The sequence below is a fragment of the Somniosus microcephalus genome, chromosome 4, assembly GCF_052327205.1.
Source record: "Somniosus microcephalus isolate GS21.2 chromosome 4, FLI_Smic_1.0, whole genome shotgun sequence".
NCBI classification, from domain to species: domain Eukaryota; kingdom Metazoa; phylum Chordata; class Chondrichthyes; order Squaliformes; family Somniosidae; genus Somniosus; species Somniosus microcephalus.
Genome location: NC_140990.1, coordinates 50,439,595 through 50,457,865, shown reverse-complemented (window position 1 = coordinate 50,457,865; position 18,271 = coordinate 50,439,595). Strand labels below are relative to the sequence as shown.

The 18,271-nt window shown below is 48.6% G+C and overlaps 1 protein-coding gene and 1 pseudogene across 1 annotated transcript; one reads left to right on the top strand and one right to left on the bottom strand.

Annotated features, from left to right (window-relative positions):
• LOC147118844 (uncharacterized) overlaps positions 1-18,271 on the bottom strand; it is a 57,126-nt pseudogene that overhangs the window by 12,785 nt on the left and 26,070 nt on the right.
• LOC147118846 (uncharacterized) lies at positions 14,980-17,816 on the top strand. The gene is given in 2 exon segments (XM_085984632.1): positions 14,980-15,628; positions 17,611-17,816. Coding segments are annotated over 2 exon segments (672 nt in total). The 5' UTR covers positions 14,980-15,016; the 3' UTR covers positions 17,671-17,816.

Sequence of the window (18,271 nt, the reverse complement as noted above, 5' to 3'; positions counted from 1 at the left end):
GTGACCAACGGGAGCATGATCAAAATCTCGTGAAGTTCCTAGAGACTGCAAAGAGGTTAAACCTGACCTACAACGAAAACAAGTGTACCTTCAATACTACACGTTTGTGTATTCTTGGTTGCGTTGTGGAGAATGGGGTAATCGGGCCAGACCCTGAAAGATTACGCTCACTTAAGGAATTACCTTTACCTCACACTGTAAAAGCCTTAAGAAGGTGTCTGGGATTCTTCTTGTACTATGCCCAGTGGGTGGCTAGCTACTCAGATAAAGTCCGACCTCTTATTAAGTCGACGTCTTTTCCGCTATCGGCGGAAGCTCAGGAGGCTTTCCTCAATATCAAACGGGACATTGAGAAGGCAGTGGTATGTGCCGTGGATGAGAAGATCCCATTTCAAGTGGAAAGTGATGCATCTGATTTTGCATTGGCAGCAACTCTTAACCAAGCTGGTAGACCAGTAGCCTTCTTCTCTCGTACATTGCAAGGACCAGAAGTTCGACATTCTTCAGTGGAAAAGGAGGCACAGGCAATTATTGAAGCAGTCAGGTATTGGAGACATTATCTCGCTGGCCAACATTTTACGCTCATTACTGACCAGCGATCTGTGGCCTTTATGTTCAACACTAAGCAGAGAGGCAAGATCAAAAATGATAAGATTTTAAGATGGCGAATAGAACTGTCAACATATGACTATGATATTCAGTACAGGCCTGGAGTATTTAATGAGCCATCGGATGCTTTGTCACGAGGAGTATGTGCTAGTCTAGGTACAGATAAGCTTCAAAGTCTCCACGACGCACTCTGCCACCCTGGGGTTACCAGAATGAACCACTTCATTAAGTCCCACAATCTACCCTACTCTATTGAGGAGGTCCGGACAATGACCAGAACCTGTCATGTGTGTGCTGAATGCAAACCCCGCTTCTATAAGCCGTCCGAGCCAGCTCATCTTATTAAAGCAACTCGACCATTTGAGCGTTTGAGTCTCGATTTTAAAGGTCCCCTTCCATCGAGCGACCGTAATGTCTATTTTCTTAATATTATAGACGAGTACTCCCGGTTCCCTTTTGTTATTCCCTGTCCGGATGTGACCAGTGCTGTTGTAATTAAATGCCTCTGCCAACTGTTTGCCTTGTTCGGCATGCCTAACTATATACATAGTGATAGGGGTTCTTCCTTTATGAGCGAAGAATTGCGACAGTTTTTGCTATCGAAGGGGATTGTAACGAGTAGAACTACCAGCTATAACCCTCGTGGTAATGGGCAGGTCGAGAAAGAAAATGCGACAGTGTGGAAGGCTATCGTACTGTCTCTGAAGTCACGAGGCCTGCCGACCTCTCACTGGCAGGATGTCCTGCCAGACGTGCTGCATTCCATAAGGTCTCTTTTGTGTACAGCGACGAATGCCACCCCTCATGAAAGGATGTTTAGTTTTCCAAGAAAAGCTACTAATGGAGTATCGTTACCCACATGGTTGACAACCATGGGCCCTGTGTTGTTGCGCAGACATGTGAGAGACCACAAGACTGATCCACTGGTGGAGGAAGTACAACTCCTCCATGCTAATCCACAGTATGCGTATATTCAATATTCGGATGGGCGAGAGGATACAGTCTCTATTAAAGATCTTGCACCTGCTGGAGCTCGAAAAGAGTTCGACTCTGAGAGTAGAGTTTTCAATCGTGGTATTGGACCTTCAGAGACACAAACCCTCAGTGTGGAAGATACTGATGATTCTGGGAATTCGAATGAACCGGAGTTAGTACTCCGGGAGGAGCCTCAGCAAGAGTTACATCATTCCCAGAGGATTATCAGACCACCTGACAGACTGAATGTATAGCAGGGGGTGAATGTGATGAAATAACTGTGTTCTGATATTTGTACTTGCACTTGTAATGTCTGGAATGTTCCACTAGGGGGAACCACTAATGCTCCTCCCTGGCCCCGCCCCTCTTCTGGTATGTTCTACCAAGGGCTCGGTCGATGATGGACTCTGTTAACTCTGCCATGATTCTTATTTAATAAAAGGCTTCAGTCTTAAGCTTTAACTTCGGATTCGGGCAGTTATTTGGCACATCAGTGAAGGCACTTTATCTAAATGCACGCAGCATTTGCAACAAGGTGGATGAATTAATGGCACTAATAGAAGTACAGTAAATGGGTGTGATGCAATTGCCATTACAGAGACATGGTTGCAGGGTAAGCTGGGAACTGAACATTTAGGAAGGACAGACAAAAAGGCAAAGGAGGTGGCGTAGCGCTGTTAATAAGGGATGAGATCGGTACGGTAGAGATAAAAGATCTTGGCTTGGCAGATCGTGATGTAGAACCGGAATGTACAGCCGGCAGACGCTCCTCGACATCGGGGCCGACTGCGTGCGGCTTACACCCGGCGACATCGATCTGCCTCCCGACATCGCCCGACCCCCGGGACCAGCGTGGCGTCCTTCCCCAGCCGGAAGTCGGCGCAGACCGCGCAGGGAATGCAAGCAGAAGTGGGGTAAGAGGGTCGGTATCCAAAATAGGCTGAAGGCCCCACACAAACCCTCCCTCCCAAGTATTTTCCTGGCCAACGTCAGGTCACTAGAAAATAAAATGGATGAGATCAAACTTGATCTCTCCTCACAGAAAAGGACAAAGGAATGCTGCGCCATGATCTTCACAGAGACCTGGTTGAACAACGGCATCCCTGACACCACCATCCAACTAGAAGGACGCACGGCCTTCCGCGCCGACAGAACTGCAGACTCCGGTAAGAGCAAGGGAGGCGGTTTGTGCATTTACACTAACAATGCCTGGTGCACTAACACGGACATAATCGATAGATCCTGCTCGGCTGATTTGGAATTCCTCATGGTAAGGTGCAGACCCTTCTACCTGCCTCGGGAATTCACGGCTGTTATCATCACTGCGGTCTACATCCCACCACACGCTAATGCCAAACTAGCACTGAAGGACCTCTACAGGGCCATCAGCGAACAACAAACTGCGCACCCAGACGGAGCTTTTATCGTCGCGGGCGACTTCAATCACATAAACCTAAAAACTACTACTGAAATTCCACCAGAATGTCTCCTGCCCCACAAGAGGGGAGAACACACTGGATCAAGTCTACACGAGCATTGTAGACGCTTATAAGGCCATTCCCTGCCCCCACCTTGGGAAGTCTGACCACCTCTCCCTGTTTCTAGCCCCGGCATACAAACCGCTCATCAAAAGAGTGAGAACATCAGTGAGAGCAGTGAAAGTATGGCCAGAGGGGGCAGTCTCGGAGCTTCAGGATTGCTTCGAACGCACTGATTGGGGCATGTTTGCCCATAATGACATTGAGGAATACGCATCCACAGTGCTATTCTACATTAACAGCTGCGTCGAGGTCGTCACGACCCATAAAAATATCAGGACATACCCCAACCAGAAACCCTGGATGAATGGAGAGGTCCGCTTGCTGTTGAAAGCACGCGACGCAGCATTTAAATCTGGCGACGCGGCGGCTTACAGTGCAGCTAGGACCAACCTAAAAAAGGGTATCAGGACTGCCAAAAGGAAACAGACACTGCGGATAGAGGATCATTTCCACAACAACTCGGACCCCCGGCCCATGTGGCAAGGCATCCAGTCCATCACTGACTACAAGGGCAAAAACACCAGCCCCCCGGTTAGCGATGCCTCCCTTCCGGAGGAGCTTAACAACTTCTACGCTCGCTTCGACAGGGACAACAGGGAGCCGGCTACCAAAACCTTGCCACCCCCAGAAGACCAGGTGCTCACTCTGTCGACCTCCGACGTAAGGGGTGTTCTATGCGGAGTGAACACACGAAAGGTTGCTGGACCGGATAGCATCCCTGGACGGGTACTCAAGGAATGTGCTGATCAGCTGGCTGATGTCTTCACCGCCATCTTCAATCTGTCATTGGCCCAGGCAGTAGTCCCTACATGCTTCAAGACCGCTACCATTATTTCTGTGCCAAAACAAATGGCTGTGACGTGCCTGAACGACTATCGACCTGTCGCACTCACACCCATCATAATGAAGTGTTTCGAGAGACTGGTCCTGGCTCACATCAAAGCCAGTGTTCCCGCCTCTCTTGACCAACACCAGTTTGCCTATCGTGCAAACAGATCAACGGAGGATGCAATCACCACTACTCTACACTCGGCACTGAATCACTTAGATGGTAAAGAGACCTACATCAGAATGCTGTTCATAGACTACAGCTCAGCATTCAACACTATCGTCCCCAACAAGCTGGCCTCCAAACTCTTGGCCTGAACACTTCCCTCTGCAACTGGACCCTGGACTTCCTAACAAACAGACCCCAGTCTGTCAAATTAGGTAACCACACCTCCCCCCCGCTGACCCTGAACACGGGGGCCCCACAAGGATGTGTGCTGAGCCCCCTCCTCTACTCCCTCTTCACCCACGACTGTGTGGCTGTTCATGGTTCCAACACCATCATCAAGTTTGCGGATGATACCACGGTAGTAGGCCAGATCACCAACAACGATGAGTCAGCCTACAGGGAGGAGGTCCAGCATCTCGTGAAGTGGTGCGCCGATAACAACCTGGCCCTTAACATCAAGAAAACCAAAGAAATCATTGTGGACTTCAGGAAGTCTAAAGGTGGAAGTCACCCCCCCATCCACATCAATGGGGCTGTGGTGGAAAGGGTGGACAGCTTTAAGTTCCTCAGAGTCCACATCACGGAAGACCTCTCCTGGTCCCTCAATACCTCCTCTCTGGTGAAGAAAGCCCAGCAGCGCCTATATTTCCTAAGGAGGCTGAAGGGATGTAACCTGTCACCCCTGATCCTCTCTAACTTTTACCGCTGCACAATAGAGAGCATCCTGACAAACTGTATCACAGTATGGTATGGCAGCTGTAGCTACTATGACCGGAAAGCCCTGCAGCGGGTAGTCAAAACTGCCCAACGCATTACCGGCACCCGGCTACCGACCATAGAGCACATATACCAGAAACGCTGTTTACGGAGGTCACGGTCCATCATCAAAGACCCTACCCACCCCAGCCACAGTCTGTTCGCCCTCCTGCCATCTGGGAGACACTACAGATGCATTCGCACCCGTACGACCAGATTTAGGAACAGCTTCTTTCCCAGGGCTGTCATCCTACTGAACTCCACAAATAAACTCTAAAGCCTGCACATCTGCCAATGCACTTTATTATGGTTATGTTTATGTTAATGTATTACAAGCCAAATGTATGTTGTATGTTTAAATGTCTTAATCTAAATGTACACTCTCGGGAGCCGCAAGCCTACATTTCGTTGTACTGCACTTGTGCACTAACAATTACAATAAAAGTTGATTTGATTTTGATTTGATTTGAATCAGTTTGGGTGGAGCTAAGAAACAGCAAAGGGTGGAAAATATTGGTGGGAGTTGTGTATAGGCCACCAAACAGTACTGGTAATGTAGGGCACAGTATCAATCAAGAGATTAGAAGTGCATGTAACAAGGGCAATACGGTAATCATGGGGTCTTTAATCTACATATTGACTGGGCAAATCAAATTACCACTAATGGTGTGGAGGACGAATTCTTGGAATGCATGCAAGATGGTTTCCTGGATCAGAATGTGGAGGAAGCAACCAGGGAACAGGCTATTCTGGATCTGGTACTGTGTAATGGGAAAGGGCTAATCAATAATCTTGTGGTAAAGGGGCCTTTAGGGACAAGTGACCATAATATGATTGAAGTTTACATTAAGTTTGAGAGTGATGTAGTCCAATCTGAAACTAAGGTCTTCAATCTAAATGGAGGAAACTACAAGGGTATGAGGGACAAGTTGGCCATGGTAGATTGGGAGACTACACTAAAAGGTATGAAGGTGGACATACAATGGCTAACATTCAAGATAATAATGCATAATTTGCAACAAACATATATTCCTCTAGGGCATAAAAACCAGAAAGGAAAAGTGATCCAACCATGGCTAACAAAAGAAATTAAAGCTAGTATTAAGTCAAAGGAGGAAGCTTATAAAGTTGCCAGAAAAAGCAGTCAGCCTGAGGATTGGGATAATTTTAGAAATCAGCAAAGGGGGACCAAGACATTGATGAAGAAAGGGAAAATGGAATATGCGCATGTAATGAAATCTGTTTGTCTTGCCTGTATTCGTTATGCACTCATGTATATTACCCTCCCCCACACGGTGTATAGTTTCACTTCCTCTTCCCTGACTAACCTGGAAGGTTCCAGGTCTTGGCTCTTGGCTCCGCCCCTGACTTCTCTTACTTAAAGGTCCCAGGATCTGTATGACTCATTCCTGTGAGCCAGTCAGTGTGTTGAGATGTTAGCTCTGATCTTAGTGATTAAAAGCCAACTTGTTAAAGTCTATAACTTCTAGTTTTGTGGTTATTGAAGGCACATCAATTTTAATCACTAAAGAATACTAGGATGGATCGACTCCTAAAACCAGAGCGTCTGGACTTGGATCCACATTCTGCTGAAGCATCAAATCAATTTGGACACTGGCCCAAATGCTTCGAACTCTTCGCGAGGGCCTCATCCGCTAGCGAGGTAGATAAACTGAGTCTACTGACTACTCGCGTTAATCATTGGATTTATTCGTTCATCCGGGACGCCACCTCTTACACGGAGGCCATCACTATCCTGAAGGCCCAATACCAGTGGCCAATAAACGAAGTGTATGCCAGACATCTGCTGGCTGCACGCAGGCAGCGACCTGAGGAATCAATGGACGATTTCTTACAGGGCCTAAAGGACTTGGTCCGGGACTGTAACTGCAAGGCCGTGACGGCCAACGTGTACTCTGACAAATTGGTCCGCGATTCCTTCATCACGGGCCTCAAATCAAATTATATCTGGCAGAGACTGCTGGAGAAGGAGGTCCTGGACTTAAAAAAGGCAGTGGCCACTGCACAATCGCTGGACGTGGCCCAGAAAAACTCTGACTCTTATTCTTCCGGCCATGCGGCCCTCACCGCCTCGCGCGCGCCGAGCGGGCCGCTATCTTGGAATCAGCCATCTTCCCCATCCAGGTCTCAGACCAGCTCTACACCGCCGGAGTCCCCACACAGAAGTTCACCCAGGAGTCCTACTACAGCGGCAATGTCTTGAGGCCCGAAATGCTACTTCTGCGGCCAGGCCAAGCACCCCAGACAACGATGCCCAGCGAAGGACGCTACATGCTTCAAATGTAAGAAAAAGGGGCATTTTAGCAAAGTTTGCAGGGGGAATCCGATTTCCAACTCCGTCACCGCCTCGTGCGTGCCGTGCGGGCCGCCATCTTGGGATCCGCCATCTTTTCCCGACTCAACGGCCGCCCAGGGCCCAACAGTGGCTTCGATCATGGTGAATCAATCCAGGCCACACCCGTTGACAAAATCTATGATGGACATACAGGTAAATGGGAATTTAATGAAATGTTTAATTGACTGTGGGAGTACCGAGAGTTTTATCCACCCTAGCCTGGTACGGCGGCACTCATTAACGGTAACCCCTACACGGAGCAGAATTGCTATGGCTGCTAAGCCCCACACTTAGCCGGTGTGGGGCTTAGCATAGCCGGTGACACGGTGGCATAGTGGTTAGCACTGTTGCCTCACAGCACCAGGGACCCGGGTTCGAATCCGGCCTCGGGCGACTGTCTGTGTGGAGTTTGCACATTCTCCCCGTGTTTGCGTGGGTTTCCTCCGGGTGCTCCGGTTTCCTCCCACAGTCTAAAGATGTGCGGGATAGGTTGATTGGCTATGATAAATTGACCCTTAGTGTTAGGGGGATTAAATACGTGGGGTTACGGGGATAGGGTGGGATATGTGTTGGTGTAGGGATTACGGTGATCGGGTGGGATATGTGTCGGTGCAGGCTCGATGGGCTGAAATGGCCTCTATCTGCACTGTGGAGTTTCTGTGATTTCTGTGACTTCGAACATTTTGGGCTACTGTGTGGTAACACTGACTGTAAAAGGCACGGACTACAAGGATTTTAAACTCGTGATGCCAGAACTCTGTGTTAATGTAATCTTGGGCCTGGACTTCCAGTGCCACCACGAAAGTGTCACGCTAGCATATGGCGGGTCCCAGCCGCCACTCACAGTCTGTGGCCTATCAACCTTAAAAATCAGCCCGCCCTCTTTATTCGCTAATCTCGCTCCGAACTGTAGGCCCATAGCGACCAAAAGTAGACGGTACAGTCTGGAAGACAGACACTTTATCAAGGCGGAAGTGGACAGACTCCTGCGGGAAGGCATTATTGAATGCAGGAGCAGTCCGTGGCATGCCCAAGTAGTCATAATTAAAAATAGCGAAAAGAAACGGATGGTAATTGACTACAGCCAGACTGTTAATATTTATACCCAGCTGGACACCTACCCTTTACCCCGCATATCAGAAATGGTCAACCAGATTGCGCAATACCAAGTCTTCTCGACTATCGACCTCAAATCCGCGTATCACCAGCTCCCCATTAGAACGGAGGACCGCCCATACACCGCCTTTGAGGTGAACGGACGCCTCTACCTTTTTCTGAGAGTGCCCTTCGGGGTAACAAATGGGGTCTCGGTCTTCCAACGTGAGATGGGCCGCATGGTTGACGAGAATAAACTACAAGCTACCTACCCCTATCTGGACAATGTCACTATCTGCGGGCACAACCAGCAAGACCACGATCTAAATCTTGCGAGATTTTTAAAAACTGCCCTAAAGCTGAATCTAACCTACAACGAAGACAAATGTGTCTTCAACACAACCCGTCTCTGTATCCTTGGCTGTGTGGTGGAAGATGGGGTAATTGGACCGGACCCTGACCGATTACGCCCCCTAAAGGAACTGCCCCTGCCACACAATCCCAAAGCTTTAAAAAGGTGCCTGGGATTTTTTTCGTATTATGCCCAATGGGTGCCCAATTACTCTGATAAGGCCCGACCCCTCATTAAATCGACGTCCTTCCCACTATCAGCTGAAGCTCGGGAGGCTTTCACCAGTATCAAACAGGACATTGAAAGGGCTGCACTGTGTGCAGTGGACGAAAGCATTCCCTTTCAAGTCGAAAGCGATGCGTCAGACTTTGTCTTAGCTGCGACCCTCAATCGGGCTGGGAGACCTGTGGCCTTCTTCTCCCGAACCCTTCAGGGACCGGAAATCAGGCACTCTTCTGTCGAGAAGGAGGCACAGGCTATAGTGGAGGCAGTGCGGCACTGGAGACACTACCTAGCCGGCAAACGTTTCACCCTGCTCACCGACCAGCGGTCGGTGGCTTTCATGTTTAATAACAAACAAAGGGGGAAAATCAAGAATGACAAAATACTCAGGTGGAGGATCGAACTATCCACGTTCGACTATGATATTATGTACAGTGGGGAGCACTTAATGAACCCCCAGACGCCCTATCGTGGGGAATGTGTGCCAGCATTCATACGGACAAATTACAGGGTCTCCACAACGACCTCTGTCACCCAGGGGTCACCCGACTATACCATTTTATAAAGTCCCGCAATCTGCTCCACTCCATCGAGGAGGTCAGGGCAATGACCAGAGCCTGCCGCACCTGTGCGGAATGCAAGCCTCGTTTCTACAGGCCTGACCGTGCACACCTTATCAAAGCCACACGGCCATTCGAGCGCCTAAGTCTGGACTTCAAGGGACCCCTTCCCTCTGCCGACCGTAACGTATACTTCCTCAATATCATCGATGAATATTCCCGCTTCCCCTTCACCATTCCCTGCCCAGACATGACCAGTGCCACGGTCATCAAGTGTCTCTGTAATCTATTCTGCATGTTTGGCATGCCGAACTACATACACCGATAGGGGGACGTCATTTATGAGTGACGAGCTGCGCCAGTTCTTGCTCTCGAAGGGGATAGCCACTAGCAGAACCACTAGCTACAACCCCCGGGGTAATGGGCAAGTGGAAAGGGAGAATGCTACTGTTTGGAAGGCTGTCACGTTAGCCTTAAAGTCAAAAGGCCTTCCGACCTCCCGCTGGCAGGAAGTCCTCCCAGACGTGCTCCACTCCATAAGGTCTCTGTTATGTACAGCCACTAACGCTACCCCTCACGAAAAGATGTTCGTTTTCCCCCGGAAATCCACCTCGGGCATATCTCTACCCGCGTGGCTGACGTCTCCGGGGACAGTACTATTGCGGAAGCACGTGAGAGGCCATAAAACGGACCCCCTTGTGGAAAAGGTACAGCTCCTCCATGCAAACCCTCAGTACGCCTATATCGAATACTCTGACGGGCGAGAGGACACTGTTTCCATAAAAGACCTTGCTCCCTCGGAGAGCGGAGAGAACGATGAGAGACTACCCGAGGAAGACCTACACCAAAAAGAGACAGGACGCCCAGAGGTATCAATACCCAATTTTAACCTGGAGGACACTGCAGATAACCTGGAAGACACTGCGGAGGCCCGGACAGCGGAGGAACCAGAATCCACTCCCCTAGAGGCACCCCAACCGGCTTTGCGCCGATCACTTATACCAACTTTTAAGAAACATCACCCCGATGGACTAAATCTAAAGAAGGGGTGAATGTAATGAAATCGGTTTGTCTTGCCTGTATTCGTTTTGCACTCATGTATATTACCCTCCCCCACACGGTGTATAGTTTCACTTCCTCTTCCCTGACTAATCTGGAAGGTTCCAGGTCTTGGCTCTTGGCTCCACCCCTGACTTCTCTTACTTAAAGATCCCAGGATCTGTATGACTCATTCCTGTGAGCCAGTCAGTGTGTTGAGATGTTAGCTCTGATCATAGTGATTAAAAGCCAACTTGTTAAAGTCTATGGCCTAGAAATTGGGTTCTGGTCTTGCCAGGGCTGTAGCGCCAGAAAGTTTGCGCCAGCGGTAATGCGGTAGCGCCCGACGAAAATTCGGGTGCGCCGGGCCCAGACGGTGGCGGGCGCTAAAACCCTCCTTTAGCGCCTCAAAACGGGCATGAACTTGGGTTTCCCGGCACTAATCCCCCGCTGCGGCACCCGATGCGGTGCGGCAGGCGGGGGAACTGCAGGCCTCCTCCTCCTGTTAAGGAGGAGCTGCCTGCAGCCGACAACTGTCCGGCGGATTGACCCGACATCTGAGCCCGGCACCTCGGGGAAGTGCCGGGCTCGCATGAGACACTGATCAGGGCCGCGGGGGGGGAATGCAGGCGTCCGGGAAGGGAGGTGCGGGCAGGCGGCCGCCGGGAACGCGGCCGGCCGCCGCTCCACCTTTATGCGCCGGCGCACACTGGGGGAAGACTCTGTTGCCAGAGTCTTAGTTGCGCCTGCCACGGGCGAGGCGGGCGCAACTGAATTTCGGCTTGGGGCCGGGTTACCACGGCAACCGGGACGCTGCGCACACCGATGACGTCATCGGTGCCGGCGCAGCGCTACCGGTCTACCGCCGCGGAAGGGCCCCAGGCAATTTAGGAACCGGCGCCAATTGCAGCGCTAGGCCCCCTAGCGCCGCAAAATCGGTGCTAAGGGCACTGAATTTCTAGGCCTATAACTTCTAGTTTTGTGGTTATTGAAGGCACATCAGAGCACAAAGTAGCGAAAAATATAAAAACGGATTGTAAAAGCTTCTATAGGTATGTAAAAAGGAAAAGACTGGCGAAGGTAAATGTAGGTCCTTTACAGTCAGAGATGGGGAATTTAAATGGGGAATGAGGAAATGGTAGAGAAACTTAAGTAAATACTTTGTTTCTGTCTTCACGGAGGAAGACACAAAAAACCTCCCAGAAATACGAGAAAACCAAGGGTGTTTCGAGAATGAGGAACTTAAAGAGATTATTATTAGTAAAAAAACAGTACTAGCAAAATTAATGGGACTAAGAGTCGATAAATCCCAAGCACCGGATGACCTCCATCCTAGGGTTTTGAAAGAGGTGGCCATTGGAATAGTGGACGCACTGGTCATCATCTTCCAAAATTCTATAGATTCTGGAATGGTTCCTGCAGATTGGAGGATGGCAAATGTAACCCCGCTATTTAAGAATGGAGGGAAGAGAGAAAACGGGGAACTACAGACTTGTTAGCCTCACATGAGTAGTTGGGAAAATGCTGGAATCTATTATAAAGGATGCAATAACTGGGCACTTAGAAACTAATAGTAAGATTAGGCAGAGTCAACATGGATTTATGAAAGGGAAATCCTGTTTGACAAACCTATTGGAGTTCTTTGAGGATGTAACTAGTGGAGTAGACAAAGGGGAACCGGCAGATGTGGGGTATTTGGATTTTCAGAAGGCCTTCGATAAGGTCTCACACAAGAGGTTGGTGAACAAAATTAGGGCACATGGAATTGGGGGTGATATACTAGCATGGATTGAGAATTGGTTAACAGACAGATAACAAAGAGTAGGGATAAACAGGTCTTTTTCAGGATGACAGGCTGTGACTAGTGGGGTACCGCAAGGATCGGTGCTTGGGACCCAGCTATTCACAATCTGTATCAATGATTTGGATGAGGGGACTAAATGTAACATTTCCAAATTTGCTGATGATACAAAGCTAGGTGGCAGTGTCAGTTGTGAAGAGGATGTGAAGAGGCTTCAAGGGGATCTCGACAGGCTCAGTGAGTGGGTGAGAACATGGCAGATGGATGATAACGTGGATAAATGTGAAGTTATCCACTTTGGTAGAAAAAACAGAAAGGCAGAGTATTTCCTAAATGGTGAAAGATTGGGGAATGCAGATGCTCAAAGGGACCTGGGTGTCCTTGTACATGAGTCACTGAAAGTGAATGTGCAGGTGCCATTAGGAAGGCAAATGGTATGCTGGCCTTCATTACAAGAGGATTTGAGTACAGGAATAAAGAAGTCTTATTCCAATTATATAGGGCCTTGGTGAGACCACACCTGGAGTACTGTGTACAATTTTGGTCTCCTTACCTAAGGAAGGATATACTTGCCATAGAGGGAGTGCAGTGAAGGTTCACGAGATTGGTTCCTGGGATGGCGGGACTGTTGTATGAGAAGAGATTGAGTAAACTAGGCCTGCATTCTCTTGAATTCAGAAGAATGAGAGGGAATCTCATTGAAGCATACAAAATTATTACATGGCTTGATAGGATGGATGCTGGGAGAATGTTTCCCTTGGCTGGGGAGTCTAGAACCAGGGGCCACAGCCTCAGGATAAAGGGCCGGCCATTCAGGACTGAGATGAGAAGAAATTTCTTCACACAGAGGGTGGTGAATCTTTGGAATTCTCTACCCCAGAGGGCTGTGGAGGCTCAGTCATTGGGTATATTCAAAACAGATTCGATAGATTTCTGACCAGTAAGGGCATCAAGGGATATGACGATAGGACCGGTGAATGGAGTTGAGGCAGAAGATCAGCCATGATCTCATTGAATGGTGGAGCAGGCTCGAGGGGCCGAATGGCCCACTCCTGCTCCTATTTCTTATGTTCTTAAAGGGGCTGAACTCTCGGGAGGCTCCACACCGCTGACTGCTTGTGTGTAAGTGATCTCCTATCAGAATAATGTGCTTCTGCTGTGTGTTTAATAAAGTGGCCGGAGCACTTCACGAAAGGTGGGCCTTTATTACAAGAGGATTTGAATATAAGAGTAAAGACGTCTTACTGCAATTATATAGGGCCTTGGTGAGACCACACCTGGAGTATTGTGTACAGTTTTGGTCTCCTTGCCGTAGAGGGAGTGCAACGAAGGTTCACCAGACTGATTCCTGGGATGGGGGGATTGTCCTATGAGTAGAGATTGAGTCGACTAGGCCTATATTCTGCAGTGTTTAGAAGAATGAGAGGTGATCTCATTGAAACATACAAAACTCTCACAGGGCTTGACAGGATGGATGCTGGGAGGATGCTTCCCCTGGCTGGGGAATCAAGAACCTGGGGTCACAGTCTCAGAATAAGGGGTCGGCCATTTAGGACTGAGATGAGGAGTAATTTCTTCACACAGAAGGTGGCGAATCTTTGGAATTCTCTACCCCAGAGGGCTGTGGGGGCTCAGTCGTTGAGTATATTCAAGACAGAGATTGATAGATTTTTGAATATTAAGGGAATCAAGGGATATGGGGACAGTGCAGGAAAGCGGAGATGAGGTAGAAGATCAGCCATCATCTTATTGAATGGCAGAGCAGGCTTGAAGGGCCGAATGGCCTACTCCTACTCCTATTTCTTATGTTCTTATGAACCAGTGAGTGTAGAACTGAACGCAGCCAGAGTCAGCACCTTCAGGAGAGGAGAGGGAGGGGAACCAGTGAGTGTAGAACTGAATCCAGCCAGAGTCAGCACCTTCAGGAGAGGAGAGGGAGGGGAACCAGTGAGTGTAGAACTGAACCCAGCCAGAGTCAGCACCTTCAGGGGAGGAGAGGGAGGAGAACAAGTGAGTGTAGAACTGAACCCAGCCAGAGTCAGCACCTTCGGGGGAGGAGAGGGAGGGGAACCAGTGAGTGTAGAACAGAACCCAGCCAGAGTCAGCACCTTCAGGGGAGGAGAGGGAGGAGAACCAGTGAGTGTAGAACTGAACCCAGCCAGAGTCAGCACCTTCAGGGCAAGAGAGGGAGGGGAACCAGTGAGTGCAGAACTGAACCCAGCCAGAGTCAGCACCTTCAGGGGAGGAGAGGGAGGGGAACCAGTGAGTGTAGAACTGAACCCAGCCAGAGTCAGCACCTAGAATTGTCTGTTCTGATTTTCTATCCTTGCTTTGCTGTGATGACTTTTGTAAACTCTTTTTTTACAGGCTGTAAGACCACAAACTCAAACCAAACATCAGGTCAAGATCTGACAGAGTCACTTCATTCATCAGGACCCGAATATCATCGGCCTTTGAATGTGGATGGAGAAATGTTTGTCTGTTATGTCTGTGGGAAAAGATTTCAAACATCTGTGTGACTGGAAAAGCATCGAGACACACACACCCGAGTGAGAGTGTTCCAGTGCACTGACTGTGGAAAGAGCTTTAACCAGTTACACAGCCTGAAAAAACATTGCACCATTCACAGCGGGGAGAAACCGTACACGTGTTCTGTGTGTGGACGAGGCTTCAACTGACAGTCCAACCTGGAGAGACACAAGGACACCCGCACCATGGAAAAACCGTGGAAATGTGGGGACTGTGGGAAGGGATTCAATTACCCATCCCAGCTGGAAACTCATAGACGCAGTCACACTTGGGAGAGACCGTTCATTTGCTCTCACTGCCTGAAGACTTTCAAAGAATCATCAAACCTGCTGAAACACCAGCAAATTCACACTGGGGAGAGGCCGTTCACCTGCTCATTGTGTAGGAAGGGATTTTCTCAGTCTAACCACCTGCTGTGACACCAGTGAGTTCACAGTGACGAGAGACCATTCAGGTGCTCTCACTGTGCAAAGACATTTGCCCACTCATCCAACCTGCTGAAACACCAGCGAGTTCACACTGGGGAGAGGTCATTCACTTGCTCCGTATGTGGGAAGGGGTTCACTCGTTCATCCAACCTGCTGACACACAAGCGAGCTCACACCAGGGAGAGGTTATTCTCCTGCTCCATATGTGGGAAAGAATTCACTCATTCATCCAACATGCTGACACACAAGCGAGTTCACACTGGGGAGAGTCCGTTCACCTGCTCTGAGTGTGGGAAAGGATTTGCTCATTCTTCCCACCTGCAGTCACACCAGCGAGTTCACACTGAGGAGAAGCCATTCACCTGCTCTGTGTGTAGGATGAGATTCACTCAGTCATCCAACTTCCTCCGTATGGTCCCTTGCAGTCAGAATCAGGGGAATTTATAATGGGGAACAAAGAAATGGCAGACCAATTAAATGCATATTTTGGTTCTGTCTTCACAAAGGAGGACACAAATAACCTCCCAGAGATGCTGGGGAACATAGGGTCTGATGAAAGGGAGGAACTGAAAGAAATCAGTATTTGTAGGGAAATGGTGTTCGGGAAATTGATGGGATTGAAGGCCGATAAATCCCCAGGGCCTGATAATCTATATCCTAGGGTACTTAAGGAAGTGGCCCTAGAAATAGTTGATGCTTTGCTGATCATCTTCCAGCATTCAATGGAATCTGGAACAGTACCCATGAATTGGAGGGTAGCTAATGTTACCCCACTATTCAAAAAAGGTGGTAGAGAGAAAACGGGGAATTACAGACCAGTAAGCCTGACATCGGTAGTGGGGAAAATGCTAGAGTCCATTATAAAAGATGTAATAGCAGAGCACTTGGGAAACAGTGACAGGATCGGACAAAGTCAACATGGATTTACAAAAGGTAAATTGTGCTTGACTAATCTACTGGAATTTTTTGAGGATGTAACTGGTAAAATAGATAAGGGAGAACCAGTGGATGTGGTGTATTTGGACTTTCAGAAGGCTTTCGATAAGGTCCCGCATAAGAGAATAGCGTGTAAAGTTAAGGCACATGGGATTGGAAGCAAGGTACTGACTTGGATAGAGAACTGGTTGGCAGACAGGAAGCAAAGAGTTGAAATAAACGGGTCTTTTTCCGAGTGGCAGGCAGTGACTAGTGGGGTACCGCAGGGATCAGTCCTTGGACCCCAGCTATTCACAATATATATTAATGATCTAGACAAGGGAACTAGATGTAATATCTTCAAATTTGCAGACAACACAAAGCTGGGTGGGTGTGTGTGCTGTGAGGAGGATGCCAAAAAACTCCAGGATGATTTGGACAGGTTGGGTGATTGGGCAAAAGCATGGCAGATGCAATATAACGTGGATAAATGTGAGGTTATCCACTTTGGTGGCAAAAACAGGAAGGCAGATTATTATCTGAATGGCAATAGATTGGGAGAAGGGGAAGTGCAACGAGACCTGGGTGTCCTTGTGCACCAGTCGCTGAAGGTAAGCATGCAGGTGCAGCAGACGGTTAAGAAGGCAAATGGCATGATGGCCTTCGTAGCGAGAGGGTTTGAGTACAGGAACAAGGATGTCTTGCTGCAGTTAGACAGAGCCTTGGTGAGACCACATCTTGAGTATTGTGTGCAGTTTTGGTCGCTTTATCTGAGAAAGGATGTTCTTGCCATGGAAGGATTTCAGCGAAGATTCACCAGGCTGATACCTAGGATGGCAGGAATGACGTATGAGGAGAGATTGGGTCGATTGGGCTTGTACTCGCTGGAGTTTAGAAGAATGAGAGGGGATCTCATTGAAACTTATAAAATTCTGACAGGACTGGGCAGACTAGATGCAGGAAGGATGTTCCCGATGGTCGGGGAGTCCAGAACCAGGGGTCACAGTCTAAGGATAAGGTGTAGGCCATTTAGGACAGAGATGAGAAGGAATTTCTTCACCCAGAGAGTGGTGAACCTGTGGAATTCTCTACCACAGAAGGCAGTAGAGGCCAATACATTAAATATATTCAAGAAGGAGTTGGATATATTTCTTAAGGCTAAACGGATCAAGGGGTATGCGGAGAAAGCAGGGACCGGGTACTGAACTTGGATGATCAGCCATGATCGTATTGAATGGCGGAGCAGGCTCGAGGGGCCGAATGGCCGACTCCTGCTCCTATCTTCTATGTTTCTATGTGTCCGGACACGCCAACTTGTTCACACTAATAAGAGACCTTTTTAATGTCCTGAGTGTGAGAAGAGCTTTAAAAGCACAAGAGATCTGCTGACACACCAGTGAAATCACACTGGGGAGAGGCCGTTCAGCTGCTCTGAGTGTGGGAAGGGATTCACTCAGTTGTCCAACCTGCGGACACACCAGCGAGTTCACAAGTGACTGCAGGGATTGGATTCTGCTGTTAATCACATCCAGGACTGAACCATGTTCATTCTGACAGTTGGGGTTTGTTTCAGCTGATGTTAGTAATGCCTATAACTAGGCTGGAGTTTAATCTGTATCAATGTCAAATAAATGAGCTTTGTTTCATACACACGCAGTGTGTCGAGTCCTTGATATCTCGACAATAAGACGAGCTGATTGAGGACTTGTTACAAACTGACTGGAATCCATCTGAGAACTGAGATCCCACAACTTTTTAAAGATGGATCTACAAGATGTCCAAGTCTGACAGGACAGAAAATTCTATTATATCACAGGGTCCACTTCAACCCTCCAGGGCAGTGAGCCCCAGTAACATTGGATTTTAACCTATGGGAAATATTCTAATAATCTGTTATTGTCACGGGGCAAAGCAGCCTTGTTACTTTAACATCAGTTTAATCAAACTCAATGGACAATCCGATCTCTAAAGGGAAACGTCTCCTTAAAGCTGACGGTGTCGGCAGTTCTGCAGCTCATTTCTCAGTGTGAGCGTGTCAGAATGAAAAGCTTTAACAACAGCCGGTGTTTCACAAAGGGAGACCTCACCAGAACAAAG